The sequence below is a fragment of the Eschrichtius robustus genome, chromosome 5 (assembly GCF_028021215.1).
Source record: "Eschrichtius robustus isolate mEscRob2 chromosome 5, mEscRob2.pri, whole genome shotgun sequence".
In the NCBI taxonomy this organism is placed as follows: Eukaryota; Metazoa; Chordata; class Mammalia; order Artiodactyla; family Eschrichtiidae; genus Eschrichtius; species Eschrichtius robustus.
Window position 1 is genome coordinate 69943434 of NC_090828.1, and position 18419 is coordinate 69961852.

General features: G+C 33.4%; 1 protein-coding gene across 1 annotated transcript in view; it reads left to right on the forward strand.

Moving 5' to 3' along the window:
• The window catches only part of KCNH7 (potassium voltage-gated channel subfamily H member 7), a 445052-nt gene that overhangs the window by 390162 nt on the left and 36471 nt on the right, over window positions 1-18419 (forward strand). Inside the window, exons 8-9 of the mRNA XM_068543961.1 lie at window positions 18-417; window positions 6507-6706. Coding sequence (XP_068400062.1) covers window positions 18-417; window positions 6507-6706 — 600 coding nt within the window. The remainder of the gene's footprint in view (window positions 1-17; window positions 418-6506; window positions 6707-18419) is intronic.

The following is an 18419-nucleotide window of genomic DNA, read 5'->3' on the forward strand; positions in this document are numbered from 1 at the left end:
CACATTTATTTCCACAGACAACAACATTAATTGGTCTTTTGAAGACAGCTCGACTCCTTCGTCTTGTGAGAGTGGCCCGAAAACTTGATCGATATTCAGAATATGGGGCTGCTGTTCTAATGCTCTTAATGTGCATATTTGCCCTGATTGCTCACTGGCTGGCTTGCATTTGGTATGCGATTGGGAACGTAGAAAGGCCCTACCTGACTGACAAAATCGGATGGTTGGATTCCTTAGGACAACAAATTGGGAAACGTTACAATGACAGTGACTCAAGTTCTGGGCCATCCATTAAAGACAAATACGTCACAGCACTTTATTTTACCTTCAGCAGTTTAACGAGTGTAGGATTTGGGAATGTGTCGCCTAACACCAATTCGGAGAAAATCTTTTCAATTTGTGTCATGTTGATTGGCTGTAAGTAGATTTCTCTTTTGTTATCTATTAGGATAAAATAAGATCAGAAAATCGATATCTCTAGAACATTCAGAATAAGGCAAAGAAAACAATTATAGAAAGTTGTAGGAATAATGGGATTAAATATATGGGTATTATATTCTATCAGATCTGATTCTCTCTGTGAAGGGGAGACACCAAAGGTCTTTCATGACCTCAGGAGCATAAAACTGGAATGACATGCATCTTGGGATTCAGGAACGGAGACTTGCAGTTCACGTTTACTGATGTAAAAACGTGTCTGTAATTTATCACTAATGGTTATTTTCTGTTTCAAGCTGAGGCCAGATTAGAACGGGAAAGACTAGCTTACATTTATATATCTATAGATATAGATATATAAATATCACCCTACTAATTATAATGTAAGCTAATCTTTCATATATATATGTATACATATGCACACACATACAGATATATATATATTTTCCCCCTGTCATTGACTAAAAATTCCTTTCCCTGTGACATTATGTCAAGGACCTAAGTGACTGCCCTTTACCCTACAATGGGTAATGATATGAGCATCATTTATAAGGTATAGTCTTTGGAATAAGAAAATAATTCTGTGTAAAACTAAAGATGCTTTAATATTAATATTTTTTTAAAAAAATCACACTGTGGAACCACTAAAGATAACCTTGCTGATACCAGGCAGCAGTTGACAAAAGCATGATGGATTTTTAAAGCTTGAAAAAGAGCATTATCTTTAGATTGCATACAAATTTGAAAGTAGATCCAGAGAGTTAATTTTTAAATGTTAACATATTGTCTAATAAAATGTGCTTAGATAAGCTTTATTTATGAAACTTAAATAGATTCACCCAGTTTATTGTTCACTGTATTTAAAATTTACTTTTCATATATGTGTCTTGGTGTTTTTATTTTAGTAAGATTGTATAGGCAGATAACATTCTATTTAAATAACTCAAGATATTCTGCAAATTCAGTCTAAGTCTTGCCACAAACACAAAAGTAGAATTGCACTCAGAAGGAAATGGAAGTGAGGCCCACTTGAAAAAATAGAAAAATTCATTCCAGAGAGACTGAATCTTTCAGAACAAACACAGTCCCGCTCTGTGATTGAAACTGCTAGTTAATACTTTATAGTGGTTATCAATTTCAATGGCATTGGTAACAAAAAAAGAAAAGAAAAAAGTCTGTTTTTAATTATTTATACACCTGTATAGAAAAAAAAATATATATATATATATATATATGTATACTCTTTTTAAAGAAAACAGAACTTGCATCTTGAAACTTAGAATTTGAAAGAAAGAATTTTTTAAGTGCATTGAAGTTTAATGTGTTCACCACTTAGGAATCCTTACCGCTTGTGAGGATTCAGTGAAATACATAGTACTGTTTATCATGTGAATTATTTTAAATTAAAGAGAAAGTTCTTTACTTGCTCTATACCCAACCTCTAATCCTTAAATCAGGAAATTATTGGCAGTTTTTACTCTTCCTTTATTCCTGTCTTTTTCCTTCCTTCTTTCCTTCCTTCTTTCCTTCCTTCCTTCCTCCCTCCCTCCCTCCCTCCCTCCCTCCCTTCCTTCTTTCTTTCCTTTCTGTCTTTCTGCCTTCTTTTTTAAAAGTGGCAGTAGGCTATTTCTATTGATTCTTTAGGAAGAATATTTGTTTCCTGCAGATGAATTCTATCTTTTAAGAAAAGAGAAAACACTCTTGTTGATTGAGTAGACTAAGATACATCCATATTCCACATAATATCTTTTATTTGAATAGACTTGCTTGTACAAAACTTAATCAAAATGGGATTATGTAAAGCTTAGTGTCACACAGGAAAAAGTTTATAGATATTCCTAGAGAATTCTATCATGAAGCTATCATGCCATAAAAGGTAAAATAAGACTAGAAACAGCAATAATAAGCATGCCTTGAAATTTTCTTAGCCATTTGATATATATGTGTATATCTACACATGATATTTCTATTTAGATCCAACTGTATTAGAAAATGACTTGGTTTTCTGTATTTGGTTATAATTTTATACTAAGTACATATGCCTCAGTTACATGAGTGGCTTGATTTAAACCTAAAAATAATAAAATATAATATCCAAGATATAATGTAAAATATTGTATATATACTACTGCACGTTAAAGTTGATATAGTCTAGTTATCAAGTTGAACTCTCATTATCCCTAAGCGTCTTTAAAACTAATCTTCATTCTAAAATAAAAATTTGAAGCCAAGTTGTAGAAAGCAAAGCAATGTACAATCCCTCTTACAACAATATAATTCAAGGAAACTAAAAATTAAACATTAAAGCTATCATCTAATTAAATTCAAATAATGCAAATACCTATAGATACATTTTTAAAAGCATCTATTTGCAAAGACAGTCACCAATTGTGCTGCTGAATGTGTACAGAGAACAGTAACCAGAGAATTCTTTTTAAAAATATACACATACACATAATTCAAGACGAAAAATAAAGAAAAATGTAAGCGGCCATTAAATAAATAGGAATACAAGCTATGCTCACATATTTATATCTATGTGTTCTAATATGTAAGTTTATATCTTTATTCAAATATTATAAGTATAATATATACATTTAAATTTAAAAACACATAAATCAGTATACAAAGGCAAATGTATTTCGTCTCTGACCTGCTTGACAAACATCTTGGAAGAATTTCTTATTTTTATAACATGTAAAAAAAAGTTATTGGATATCTGCTTTTAACCATGATGGAGTAACTGAAACCTAACCATACCCCTATAATTTTTTTTCAAATAACAGAAAACTGAATAAAATATACAGGCATTTGGATTTCATCAAAATTAGTAACTTCAACTTTTCAAAGGACACTTTGAAAGGGAACAGGAAAATGATAGACTGGAAGAAAATATTCTCAATACTTAGATCTAAAAAGGGACCTTTTATTCAGCATATATCAGGAACTCTTCCAACTCCATAATAAGACAACTCAATTTAAAAATGAGCAAGATTTTAAACAGACATTTCACAAAAGAAGATATATTAATGGCCAATAAATACATGAAAAGATGTTATTAGTCATCAAGGAAATGCAATTAAAACTCTGTGATGGTTAAAATAGGATAATACCAAATGTTGGAAAGGTTGTGGAACAACCGATATTCTCAAATATTGCTGGTGGGAACGTAAAATCACACCATCTTTGGGAAATAGTTTGGCAGTTCCTTATAAAGTCAAACCTACCACACAGATCAGCAGTCCTATTCCTAGATGTTTCAAAGGGAAACGAAAATATATGCCCACACAAAGACTTGTACACAAATGTTCATAGCAGTTTTATTCATAATAGCCAAAAACTAGAAACAGTGAGATTTCATCAACAGAAGAGATAAATGGACTGTGGTAGAGCCATGTGATGCAAATCTACTCATCAATTAAAAAAAGAACAAACTACTGATATATACAAAACAGAATGAATTTCAAAAACAATATGCTGAGCAAAAAGAAGTCAGACACAAATGAATATGTACATTATGATTCTATTTACATGAAATTCTAAGAAATGCTAACTAATCTGTGATGACATAAAGAAGCTCAGTGGTTGTCTAGGGTCAACCTAGAAACCAGTGGGCAGACAGCCAAGGGACACAGAGGAATCTTTTGGGGATGTTGAAAATGTTCTATATCTTGATTGTGTTAACAGAGATGTATACATTTGTCAACTAACTGAGCTATACATTTAAAACAGATTCATTTTGTTATATCTAAATTACACATCACTAAAATTTATTTTTTTAAGTTAAAATTTTTTTAAGTTTGTGTACTAGATAGAAAAGCAAGTGTACTTGTTCTATCAGCATGTTTCAGCTATTACCCAATGACCCTAAATTCATTAGTTTGGTGAGCATCTCAGATTTTGAGTGTGGTGTGCTGACGTTTTCAATTATACCTGTTTTATTTTTATAATACTGCAGCGTAAAGCAAACCATTCTGGTGAAGGAAGAATTTTCTATTAAGGAAGGCTAAACAAAACACTGAGTTGAAAGAAATGCCTATATAGTCTGCCAACTTGCTTTTGAGTCGTATTTATGCCAGTTGATGGGCATTAATTAAATAATGTATACAGAATATTATCATTTTGTGCTTCTCTCTTGCTTACAGACTTTAGCTCCATTTGCTTCCTAAAAAATAGAAAAAAAATGTATGCCTTCATTATAATTTTAAAAGCCATTAGCATAGAATTTCCTTAGAAAAATACACGCTATTCATGTATTCAACTATGTACTTATAATCTAGATTTTTGCCATCCTGTCAATGAGTGGAAATACGTGTTTATGATCCAAACTAATGTTTGGTTCATTTTTATGGCAGTATGGAGTTAAAACCACAGGATTTATTAAAAACAAAATAAGAATGTTTTCCCTGACTCTTCTTTGCGTAATTATGTGGTTTAAGTAAAATGACTAGCACTGATTATGTGCCTTCTAATTAAATCAAGTGAAAATCTGTACTAACTAAACTATTTCCTGAGAACATGATAGGTACTTTGGACACCTAACAACAGGCATAAATATTTCCAACACTAAAATTAGGCAGAGTAGGATATATTTCTCACACGAATCTCCTTGAATCACAGAAATCCATTTCAGAACAGTATTGCTAACTCCCTTCTTAATCAACTATGCATTTACTCAAATTAGGCCCAGGTTTTGTTTTTCCCGCCCCCTGTGGAAGATACTACCTAAACAGCTTTTCTACCTTAATGAGAATTACTGTCTTTCACAAATCCCAGTTCAGCCTCCCTATAGATCTCCCCAATTTTTATCCCTTTAAATAGATTAAAAATAAAGGGCTGCCTCTTTGTCTGGGGCATTCTCTTACTTGCGACTTCTATGGTAAACAAGGACCATGCTAACCAAGAGACAAAATAAGATGGAAAAGAAAACAAATGACCAAGAAGATAAGTCATTTTAAAACAGACTGAATCTGGCCAACATCTACTTTAAAAATGATTAAGTGTTTTATATAGGTAGTGATTTGTAAGACGTGTTGGGGAAAAAAATGTGTTGGTTGGATATTGTTGAAACAAACACTTCAAGGAGTTGCTTTGGTTTTTTTTTCCCACCTACTTGGTACTTTGCAGTTCCAGTGCCTTAATGTGTTTTACCTCCTCTCTAAGTGTCTGACACATGTCCAAAGGTCAAGACATAGGGCATGTATCATCATGTGACTTTCTGTACAGGATATAGAATTTTTCTTAGGATTATTAGAAACTAAGTACAAATATAAAAAGAAAGACAAGATGCTTAAAAAGCTTATGTTAAACCATAAATATATAGCCCTGGAAGCTTTAAAAAGGGCATTCTAAGTACTGAATGTTAGTTTTTTTCTTCCCATAGATGAAAGAACAAAGAGGTATTCTATTTTTCTCTACAAAAAATAAAACTATATTCTCATAGTCTAAGCCAAAGATATCTGTTTCTCATATAGAAACACTGTAAAAATGAATTTTAATAGATTAAAAATTACCTATAAATAAACACTCTAGGGAAACTATGAGTTCCTTAAAACAATTTATTATTCCTTAGGAAATCCAAAATTTTCTGAATAATCTTAAAATTTATAGTAGGTTTATAATATTGCAAGGTTAGGTTTGAGGCTGAGGTGGAGTTGTCACAATTTAAAAATGATCATTTTTACTCCACTTCCAGAAAACTGATCTGTGTGGTAACCCCATGACATACCTTCTTATTACATTACAAATGAAATGTTTATTTTAAACACATTTTATCTCTAGTCAATAGTCTAGGTTCGTTACAGGTTGATATTGTAAACAGTCTGAGTTTCTACTTGAATATATAGAGAATCCATGGTGAATTTGTGTATTTTTCCTCTCCAGATTTACCACCAAAATTATAAATTTTACAACAGTATTGACTTGACTTCTTTGTTCCCCTAGGGCCAGTGGTAAACCCTCACAAATGGATTGAGATAATAAAAAATCTACGTATTTGAGATTCTGACAAGATATAATATCCCCAAGTGCAGTCTTTCCCCCATAACTTTGTTTTTTATCCAATCCAGCACTAATGTATGCAAGCATTTTTGGGAACGTATCAGCAATTATCCAAAGACTATACTCCGGAACTGCCAGGTACCACATGCAGATGCTGCGAGTAAAAGAGTTCATTCGCTTTCACCAAATCCCCAACCCTCTGAGGCAACGGCTTGAAGAATATTTCCAGCATGCATGGACTTACACCAATGGCATTGACATGAACATGGTACGTATTTCTGTTTTCCAAAACTGGAGCCCCTCAGGCGTTATAGCTACAGCCAAAATGGAAAAGCCAGTCTCACCAGCTTTGAACCCCTTGCTTTTGTTTCCCTCTCTCAGATGTTTATTTTCTCCCCTGGAGATAGTCTTTCATTCTCAATTCATGGCATTGCATGGTGCTATATCTAGTTACACTGTGTGGCAAAGGCATTATAACATGATGCAAACTGATATAACTGTGTGTATTAGAGCTCCCACTTCTGGTTAGGGAGAGCATTGCTAAGTTGGGACTAGGGCTTTCACCACTTGGTTTAGCTGCCAGCACCCAAAAAACTAGGTGGACCCATGTGCATTAAGACATTACAAGTAATAATAACTATAATGCCCCCAAACAGAAATATTTTTTTAAAATAGGACATTTTGAGGATTTGTGGGAGAGGTTAAGGAGCTTAAGTATACCATAAACATTTTATAATAGGAAGTTTCATGTTTCTGGTAAGGACAATTTTTCTATATTTTAATCAATTAACTATGTGCCCTTTTACTGTACCTGGTTTAATGCATCTTTCCTTTCAAGGGGGAAATATGGATTCCTTCGTAACTCTTAAGCAAATTCAACATCAACAGTCACTTTTCATAACCCTTCCCTCCTTTATCAGTGCTCAAAAATCAATACAACTAATAAGATTAATTGATCCAAAGAGCTTCTTTTATTATTAGGAGAATTACATACATCTTTCTGACCTAGCTATTTGGCTATAGAGATTGATTACTAAAGATAAATTATATGATAAATATAAGTTATATAGCATATCATAGACCTATTAAAAAAAGATTAGAATTATAGTACCTTCCCATCTAGCTACTCCTCCACTGGGCAAGGATCCTGTTTCTAAAAATTCTTCATAAAATGATATCTTTAAAATTTAACAACGTCAACAGCATGATACAATTTTTGCATAAGTGAGCCTATGCAATTTAAATTGACTTTTTTTTATTTGACCAGCAATATCCTAAAAAAAAATGAAAAGATTCAAAATTAGCAGTTAAGGTACAGAAAGCATTGCAAATATTGCCCAGTTTGAAAGATATATTTTTATATGATGTTTATCATAGCTGTGCATGATTTATTTGACGGAGAAGTAAGAGCATGCCATTATAAAATTTTTAATTTGAAGAGCTAATTAATCAGCACATTTCATACAAAGCCATAACTGAATCCCATGAGTTATTTCTGATTATCCCAAAGTTACTTGTGAAAATTCATTTGATAAATTGGTCTCACCAAGGTAACACTTTAACCTCATAAGAAAGTACCTACAAATTGGTCACTTTTATGTACTTCCATCCATATTATTGTTTAACGAAGATATCAGCATTCAGAAACTATTGGGGATTCTCTAATGCTGGGTTGGCTGAAGCAGTGTCAAGAATTTTTAATCAAAACACATGTCGCTCAATTTTGTTGTTCCATACTGCCAGATTATTTCAATAATCATAGTAAAACAATTATTTATTTTATTTCCCCTCTCCATATAACTCTAGTTTCGTGACCATTTTTTTGTGTGATAAAGTCTATTTTGTGAAAACTATTTACCTTTCATTGTTTGACTCTATTACCTATGAATATGGTTTATATACCACTTGCCTATTTACAATGTACTTATGAAAGATTTATCTCTTTCCTGTCTGCTTCACACCTTAATACATGGAATCACAACACCCACCGGTAAGAACAGGAGGTATTTATATCCAATTTAATTCTCGTGTAAATTGTGGAGAACACCCTTGTTATCTGTCAGGCTTAGAGCTTGTTAAATGATTTCCAATGTTAGTTCTGATTTTTTTTGCATGATGTAGCAGAAGAAATACAAAGCAAGAAACTGGGAAAGATAACTTGGAAGAGGCCAAGTACAGAATAGAAATCCTTAACTTTAACAACGACTTGACCTCTAATAATGTTTATATAAAGTTTCCCCCTCCCCACAAAAAGTCACTTATCTGCCCCTTCCTTCACTCCGGTAAATGTTATGGGTATACGGTTTGCATTAGATAACTGTCATAAAGAAAATGTCATTCTCTTTCATCATCCTCTATTTTCATGATGTAGGTGCTTTTCTTTCCTCTCATCTGCATGCCTGTCTCACATGATCCTGGAGTGTGTGAGCTCTAAACCATGTGCCACTAAGTCTTGCATGTGGTTTTGAGAGCTTGACTTTGCACGAACTTCTTGTTTGTACACAGTGTCTACATTTCTCATCTTGTGACTGCAATGTGAGTAAAAAATCAAAGTGCAACATAACTCTGAAAACTCAGCAAATGGAAGATGCTTGCTAATTAAGAACAATGTGCAAAAGAAAGTTGATTAGAATAAAGCAACTGTACTCTTAGACTCTTGAGAGGTTAAAAAAAAAAATCTAAGTGGATTTTTACCTCTAACACCACATCGTTAAACCCCTGTGTCTTGTTAGTTTATTGTTAACTAAATTGTAATTTAATAACAATTTAAAGTGATTTAACTTTATGTATTGTGATACATAAAAGTACATCAAACTGTTGTATTTTACATCAGCATTCCATGTTATTTCATTTAAGTATAACCTTAAATATAATTTCTCATGAAACATTTCAGGTCATTTTTGCTGTTTAACCATGTCCAAATGAAGTATAAGATATTCAGTCACACTCTATTAATTGACCTAAAATTATTTTTCATAACCCAAAATATTTGATTCCTTGATAGATCACAAAACATAAGAAAGGATTATAGCCATATTCCTTATTCCATAAGAAAGAATATGTAGCCATATTTCTTATTTCCTGCATCTTTTGCTTTTTGTGAAACAGCTATTACCAGAATGTTCCAGAACCAAAAGCATTCTGGGAACACTTATGGGCTTCCTTTCAGTTGAACCAAATGGTTAAGGTCGCAGAAGGAAAAGGGTCAGCATAATGAAGCTAGTGAAAGGAAGGTGTTCTTTTGCATATTATGTCAGGCTTAGGAGTAGTAAAAATTAGCTCAAAAATGTCAATAGGTCAAGTCTGGAAAATCCTTTCCCTTCTGCAATACTTTCTCAGATTAGGACTGAAAGCATCTCAACAAATTTCCCCAAGTTAAAGCTGTCTTATAACCCAACCTGAAACTTTCAGACATTATCCAACAGTAATTTTAGTTACATCATTGCCAAACACAGAAAATCACCTTCCATGTCGTTGTAGAATCGAGCCATGCACACAGAGGAGCATGGCTTGAATGAATAAAGGCACCAATAACCATGGTCTATCCATCATTCTGGATGGAGAGAAATAAATCACTACTGACAGAAACCACTCCATAATTTTAAATTATATTTGCATAGAAGAAAAGCCTTTATGAACATTCAATGAAAAATGTTATTCCTTACCTAAAAATGCCCCCCTAGTAATGCCTGAATACTAGAAAAAAATACAGAATAAAAATTCAGAAGACCCAAGTACTAGCTCTCAATATGCCACTTTTCTTGGACAAGTCACTTAACCTCTCTGCAATTTCATTAAACATGTCATTTTCAAATAGTTTTAAAGTGCCAAAACTGAATTTGCTAAATGTGTAAAACAATTATCATGGGCGTTTTTCTGCTTGAGGATGTAGAGTCTAACCTACCTGCTGCCTACTCTCTTGCTCCCTCTGAGTCTCCGTTATGGAACATTTTCTTCTGCTTCGACTATTATTCAAAAACCACAGAACCAAGTGAGTGGTAGAACTGTGGAAGGCAGAGAACCCAAGGGGATCATTTCAGGTAAAGACAAGGACGGGAATAGAGGCACATATTTGGGACATCCAGGGCAGAATTAAGGCAGGTAATCCAGAAACAATTTTGTTTAATTTATTTTAGGAAGAAAGGGGAACAATTGAGTATTTTTTTTAGTCTGGGACATTAATGGAGAAAAATTTGAGAAACAGTTGTAGAAAGGAGTTGGAATAAGAACCTAGAAAGAGAAATAAATTCTTCAGCAAGGCAGATAGGTGAGGTTTCCTTAAAGATAGGCAGGAGAGAAAAGAAAAATGGCGATGGCATTGGTTTTGAGGAATAAAGGGCAATGGCACTCAATGGCACTTATACTACATGGTCCAGTCTCCTTGATCAAGCAGAGACTAAATGAATTCCTCAGAAAGGAGAAGGTGTAGGGTAGGAGAAGAGTTGAACAAGGGAGAATTTTTAGAGATTTCAATCAAGAGTCAACCTAGTCGGCTAAAATTGCTTAGAACCCCAGTAGGACTCTGAGTGACAAAACATACACTTATAATGGACCCAACAAGCAAAGCCAATCAAAATGGAAAGGAAAGTAATGAAGAATGATATATTGTTCAATAGAAATTCCTACTTCATGAGGCTGATGTTATTGCTAAGGAGCATTTTAATAAAAATCTGATTTCATTTCCTTCCATGACTCTTTTCCTGCTCCTCTGTTATCTGCTAACTCTGACTACTGACCATAACTACTACTACTAACTGCTTACTACTACTACTAACTACTATCTATTTAACTAATAACTACTAATATTAACCTGCATCTACAATCTAACTCTACTGCATCAAACATTTTGTTGCATCCATTCTCTATACTTATTTAAATAACTTCATCTGTGCCAGGCCTTCACATTCAAATACACTCCACTCACGTCCTGTTTTGATACACCATAGTGAAATGTAATTTCAAGCTCTTTCAGTATGTCCAATTAAGCAACGCAGATAAAATAATCCTTGTGACATTAAACCCCATAGGAAATATAAAGCAAAATTTATAAAATAGCATAGCTTGTCTCTACCATAATATTTCTATCCCCCTTTACCTTTTTCTAATGACCCTTATATACTGAAGTTGATAAATACAGTCAATGAAAAACCTTTGACTAGTTCATCATAGAGCTAAAATAAAATGACTACAAATATGATGCCCTTCATGTCTGACCACCCCTCCAATGGGGACCCTGTTTTCAAGAAGTCTTCAGAAAATAAAATCACTCATGTTTAAAGACATCAACAGCATAATACAATTTTTACATAGGTGAGCCTACAATTTAGATTGATATTTTTTATTTGACCAGTAATAGTTTAACAAAAAAGCATCAGTTCAAAATTAGCAGTCAAGGTACAGAAAGCTTTACAAATATTGCCTAATTTGAAAGACATACACTTCTTCTCTACACTCAGGTCCAAATGGCCTAACAAGTAAATCCACACATTTAAAAAGGGAACATGGAGATTGGCAAAAACCTGCATTTAAATGATAATGCCCCTGAGGATTGGTGACATCTTTTAGTTTTCTGTAAAGAAATCCTTAGTTACTACTTAGGAGTGGAATTAAAGTAATGCTGTTTACAGTGCACCTTAAAAGATGTTTTCATCTCCATGCTGATTAGTTGATAGGAATTGCCTGGCTCTGCAAAAACTGGATAGGTAGTAAAATTTTGCACTGACAAGAAATCTACTATTAACACACATACTTGCCAACTGTAGCCAGCACCTGAACCACAGGTGCTTAAGAAAGGGCAAGTCACATGTCCTTCCTATTTTTCCCCAAGGCTATTTATCCTAAAGTCTCAGAAATGCCACAGAACACAACAAATACCATCCGGAGCCCCCTGACATGAACAATATCAAGCTTAGGACAAGCATCTGGTATTTTCAGGTTACAAATTGTATATGCTCAATCATGTTTCACAAATAATGATGGTCACTTCAGCCTGGTCTCCAACCATCAACAAGAAAGACTTATTTACATCTGACACAATGCTGTTTTAATGCAAAGCAAGTTCATCAACGGTGGGATCTGATCTTTAGCCATTCCTGAGTCCAGAGAAATAATGACAGCATGGTCTGGGGCTTTACACATGAAAAAGAGTCATTGCAGAAATACCATGCTGAGACGATGAACACACTTCTATGCTTCAGTGTCTCCATTTGTTAATAATGTTCCTCTCACAGTAGTATGATGGCGGAGATGATATCTCAAGTTGTTTTTCAACTTTTGAAAATTATGGTACTATTCAAACAGGACTCGAGTGCAATTTCTTATGCTGAAGAGTGTGATGTGTTTCCAAATACTTTCTTTGGAGTAGTAGAAGCACAGGAGTAATTCAAGCTCAATTCAGTTTAGGATCAATTAATACTCAACACAGGTTTAGCCAATAATAAAAAATAGAGACATCAAAGTTCACTTTTAAAATATTCTTTGGAAATATGAATTTAGGTCGACTAAATTAAAATATTAGAGGAACTCAGCACTTATCAAACCTAATAAAATCAAACCATTCACAATTCTCCCAAAATAAAAGTCCAATATTTACTTTAGTTAAAGAATTTTCTGAGACATTCCCAATAGCCTGAGGATTTATATTGAAAATGGATATGTAAAGTTCCACCCAATATACCAGATATTTTAAATCATTTTTTAAAGGTGAAAATAAGCACAAGTAGTTCATCTAATCCAATTGATTATATAGCCTTAAGGCATCAGACTCAGGAAAAGTACATATATTTTCATTGTTTTTCTTGGTTTAGACATATTGCTATCCATGGAATTGAATGTGGATGGAAAAAAATATATAATCATGCCTCTTTCATGCCAGATATTCCTAAAGAACCTATTTTAGTTTGCATCTTGGGCTCCTATTAGTCAGGTGGGCTACCCCCAGCAGAACTCTACACTCATCTTAAGGACCATCTGATAAGAATCTTCCTCACTTGGGGTCCAGCACCTCATATAGTGCATTTTAATGCTCTGGAGCCATGCTAAATCATTTACATATGTGCTGTAGATCATTTTTCCCACTCTACTGGTCATCTCCTTAGATCAGAGTGCTCTACAATACACACAAAACTGAAACAAATCAGTAGGTAGAAACACCTACCATAGTGGGAGGGAAAACCAAAGACTCAGTCCACACAGGTGTAATTATTGTACTTGAATCATAGAGGTCCATGTCGAGCCATTATCTAGTTTTGACTGTGAGTCACAATATGTGGACGCTGGGAAAATCGGGCCTTAGTAGTGTTTTCTAAGATGGGAGCTTTGGCCCAGATTCTAACTCTGATTTTACCTGCGTTATCTATGAGCTGTGCTTAATATTTAACAGTAGGTAACACCAGCAATGAGGTCAGAGCCTTATAATAAAGTAAGAATAGTTAATCAAGATGTTTTTTTCTATGAATTACTTATTCATAACATTTTTGCATAGTTTTTCGTTACTTTTTTCTTCTCATTTTTTAAGAACTCTTTATAATTTATAGACAAAGAGTTCATTGACACTTTATCTGCCGTCTATATTGCAATTTGTTCCTAATCTCTTTTCAATATGCTGGTTTTGTTTAGGGTATCTTATGAATTTTAAAGTGTTTTTGTTTTTTAATATCATCCAATTAGTCAACTTTTCTTGTATAGTTCAGAGATCCTGTCCTGTTTTACAAAGGTCTCACTAAACCTATGGATTGTACAAGTAGTTTCCTAGGTTTTAAGTTTTGTTATATGATTTGGAAGAAAATTCTGAATCTGTTTGAAATGTAGTTCTGTAAATTTTCTTCACATGAATAGAAATAGTACTTTTTCTGTTGATTTTAAATACCACCTGATTTACACATTAAATTATTAGGTATAATTGGAATACATATCTTTACTCCCAGATTGGCTCTATTTGTCCATTCCTATGGCAATATAATAATGATTTATACTTAGTGGCTTTATACCATACTTCAATTTCTGACAAAGTAGGTCAACTCTTACTAATCTTGTTTTTCTTATTTTGGGGGGCATTTGAGGGTATTTATTCGTCCATATAAAATATATGACTATTTTAACTCAGTTACGACAAACTCCATGTTGGGCTTTTGAGACAACCCAAAGATCAGGTTGTCAAATCTGGCACACAAAAGTCAGAACTTGTAACCAATATTAAAGTGTACTAATAATTTCAAGAATATATGTAATCATAAGGCATAAGCAAAGCATAGAGATCCTTCTTTGCATATTAGTATGTGTTCTGTCTCAGATTTAACATGGGAGGTCCCTAAACTGTGTATGTAATGACATAACACTTAAGCAGAATGAAACTTTTTGGTCATTAAACATTCACATTTTATAGTCTGGAAGGTACATAGCTTACATGACATTTTCCAGAAAGTCATGTCCTATAAATCTATTGATGACATTAAAACAAATCTGCTTTTGAAAGAACATTAGCCTAACAGTTATTAGTAAATTAAAATAACAATAATAGTAAAAATAATATGAGCTATAATTTAAAGACTCCAAGATCTTAAGAAGAAGACACCAAGTGCTTTGCAAGCCTTCAGATCAGTTTATTCCAGTACAAGCTGCCTTTGAAACTTATTTCTTATGAGTGAGGAGTGAACACAGGGATTCTCTTTAATGGGAAATTGTTGGTGGGTGAGTGGACGGATGTGACTGAATACTTCCCAACTTCTGTATCATCTGTGAAGAAACGGTAGAGAAAAGTCTAGTTCTGGGTAGAAGATAGATAAAAGGCAGCTCATTCTTTAAAGTTGGGCAGCAGGATCTTTATCACACCTACTTCTACCTGAGCAGGTTATTAACACCATTCACAGCCAGGTCATGCTGCATTTCCCTGTCGATAGTATATGTTAAAACCAGACAACATTTCTTTTGCAAAACTTCTATGCAACATTAATTTTAGTTAATGTAACATACACTGAATTTTGTCACAGCTTGTTCACTATCCTAATCAAGCACAAGATTTAAATAATGTAAAATAAAATGATCTAAGATGAAGGTAAAAAAAAAAACAAAACCTACTGATGAAAGTTTTGTTTATCATAAGCAATTTAAACTAGACACATCCTGCCAAAAACACTCCATAGATAGGAGCTGCCCCACACCCTTAGCGTGCTTGCCAGGAGCAGGTCACTAATCTTTGTCATTAGCTGGTCACTTTTCTTTCCGGTATTCCTCAGCAAGGGTAGAGAATGAACTGTATTCCTGTTGCTAACCCTTTCCTTTCTATGAATTTTATATTAATTTTTACATAATTTTGAAATTTCAATATTAAATTCTCATCTTTGCCCCATGTTAAAATCATCTGAAATACGTTAAACAAATTTTAGTGCTTCAGACCCACCCTACAACAATTAAACCAGAATTGCTTATAGCTAAGTCAGAGCATCAGTATTTTTATATGTCTATTCTAACATGTAGCCAGGATTGAGAGCCACTGATTTAGATCCTAAAAAATTACATCTCCTTCAACAAGATTTTATAATGTTCTTAGAAATTTTTACCTTTGTTATTAAATTTATTCTTAAATTTATATAGCTTAGTCAAACAAATGAAATATATTACACATTTCCATTTTTACCTGCTTATAAATAATATATAGTTAAACTATTTATCTTCCTTATAGCCACCTTAACAAATTATTTGCCTCATTCTTTTTTTGTTTGTTCGATTAACTCTTGGATGTTCTAGGTATGCAATCATATCAGCAACAAAAAGAGATAAATTCATTCTCTTTTTAAAAAAATACTATTTATTTTCTTTATTAGTTCACTAGATTCTCCAAAAAAATTTCGAATAGTAATAGCTGACTTTATGAAAATAGCTTCACCATTAACACTAATATTTTAAAAATATCCTTGCATTCCTGAAATAAATCCTACTTGGTCATAGATTTTTTTTGATACTTTGTTGAGTTTATCAGCTAGTAAATTATTTAGAATTTTGCAACTATTTTATAGTGATATTGATCTATAGTTATAAGCTCTTTATTTTTTTATTATTTAAATCCACTTTATTGTTATTTACTTTTCCCTTTTTTTTAACATCTTTTTTGGAGTATAATTGCTTTACAATGGTGTGTTAGTTTCTGCTATATAACAAAGTGAATCAGCTATACATATACATATATCCCCATATCTCCTTCCTCTTGCGTCTCCCTCCCACCCTCCCTATCCCACCCCTCTAGGTGGTCACAAAGCACAGAGCTGATCTCCCTGTGCTATGCGGCTGATTCCCACTAGCTGTCGGTTTTACATTTGGTAGTGTATATATGTCCATGCCACTCTCTCACTTCGTCCCAGCTTACCCTTCCCCCTCCCTGTGTCCTCAAGTCCATTCTCTACGTCTGTGTCTTGATTCCTGGCCTGCCCCTAAGTTCTTCAGAACCTTTTTTTTTTTTTAGATTCCATATATATGTGTTAGCATACAGTGTTTGTTTTTCTCTTTCTGACTTACTTCACTCTGTATGACATACTATAGGTCCATCCACCTCACTACAAATAACTCAATTTCATGTCTTTTTATGGCTGAGTAATATTCCATTGTATATATGTGTTACATCTTCTTTATCCATTCATCTGTTGATGGACACTTAGGTTGATTCCATGTCCTGGCTATTGTAAATAGAGCTGCAATGAACATTGTGGTATATGACTCTTTTTGAATTATGGTTTTCTCAGGGTATATGCCCAGTAGTAGGATTGCTGGGTCGTATTAGATGTACTTCTGATGTATTTGTGGGGAGGAAGGTGATCTCCACGTCTTACTCTTCCGCCATCTTGAAGGTCTCCCTATAAGCTCTTTAAATGTTAGAAAGAAATCATCTGTTAAGCCATGTGGTCCTGGTGGTTTTAATGGTAGTTCTTTAATCACCGTTCTAACCCTACTATGGTAATTATTTATTATATTTCTTTCTTAGTCAATATTGGTAATTCATATTTTGTGAAAAATTCATCCATTTCATCTAGGCTTTCAAAGTTGTTACAAAATTGCTTGTAGGATTCTCTTTTAATTCATTTATTCAGTCTTTTCTGTATAAGTAGGTACATCTGCCTTATCATTGCTAAATTTGTATATTTTTGTTCTTTCCTGTAGCAGGCCTTTGAAAGATTCATTTATTTCACTGGATCTTTTTCAAGGAATTAGCCTTTGGATTAATTTATTCTTGCTACTATTCTTTTCATTTTCAACATTTGCCTTCATTACCCTCTTTTTTATTTCTTTGTATTGTCCTACTATTCTTAACAGTTGTTTTAAGGTTTTTCATTGTTTGAGGCTTTCCTTCTGTAATATCTAAGACATTAAGACTATATATTTTCCTTTCAATGCAAGTCTTTCTGTGTTTCCATGGGTTTTGACATGAAATGTTCTCCTTCTGTTGCTTTGTAAATTATTTCTTTTTGGATCCAAAGGTTATCATAGAGTGTGGTTCTTAATTTTCACGTACTTCTGATTTTTTTAGTCACATTTCAATAATTTTTTTCTTGTTTTTTGGATTACAGTCAGAGTTAAGGGACTATATAAACTTTTCTACTATTATAAATGTTTAAGCACTCACATGTAGTGCAAAAATTATCTATGGTTGCATTTGTTTAAAATGACTCACCTTTATAAAGGTTTTCCAAAGCATTTAGCTTTGTTTTCATGGGGATGGGGCAACCCTGCTCTCTTTCTTTACACATACTCATTTCATTCTTTTATGTGTAGTACGATTGAATTATATAATTTCATGAACAAGTACAGCTGACATAAATAGGTTTCAGAACATACACAGCTGGTTTGTAACTCAACTGGTAGAAGTAGAAATGTGTAGGGACAAAACAATATGTAACATTCAGAGCGTTGGATAACGAGAATCAACATATTTTACAGAAGCGGAAGCTAATAGGTGGAGGAAGAGAACTTCTACTATTTTGAGAGTTTCTGCT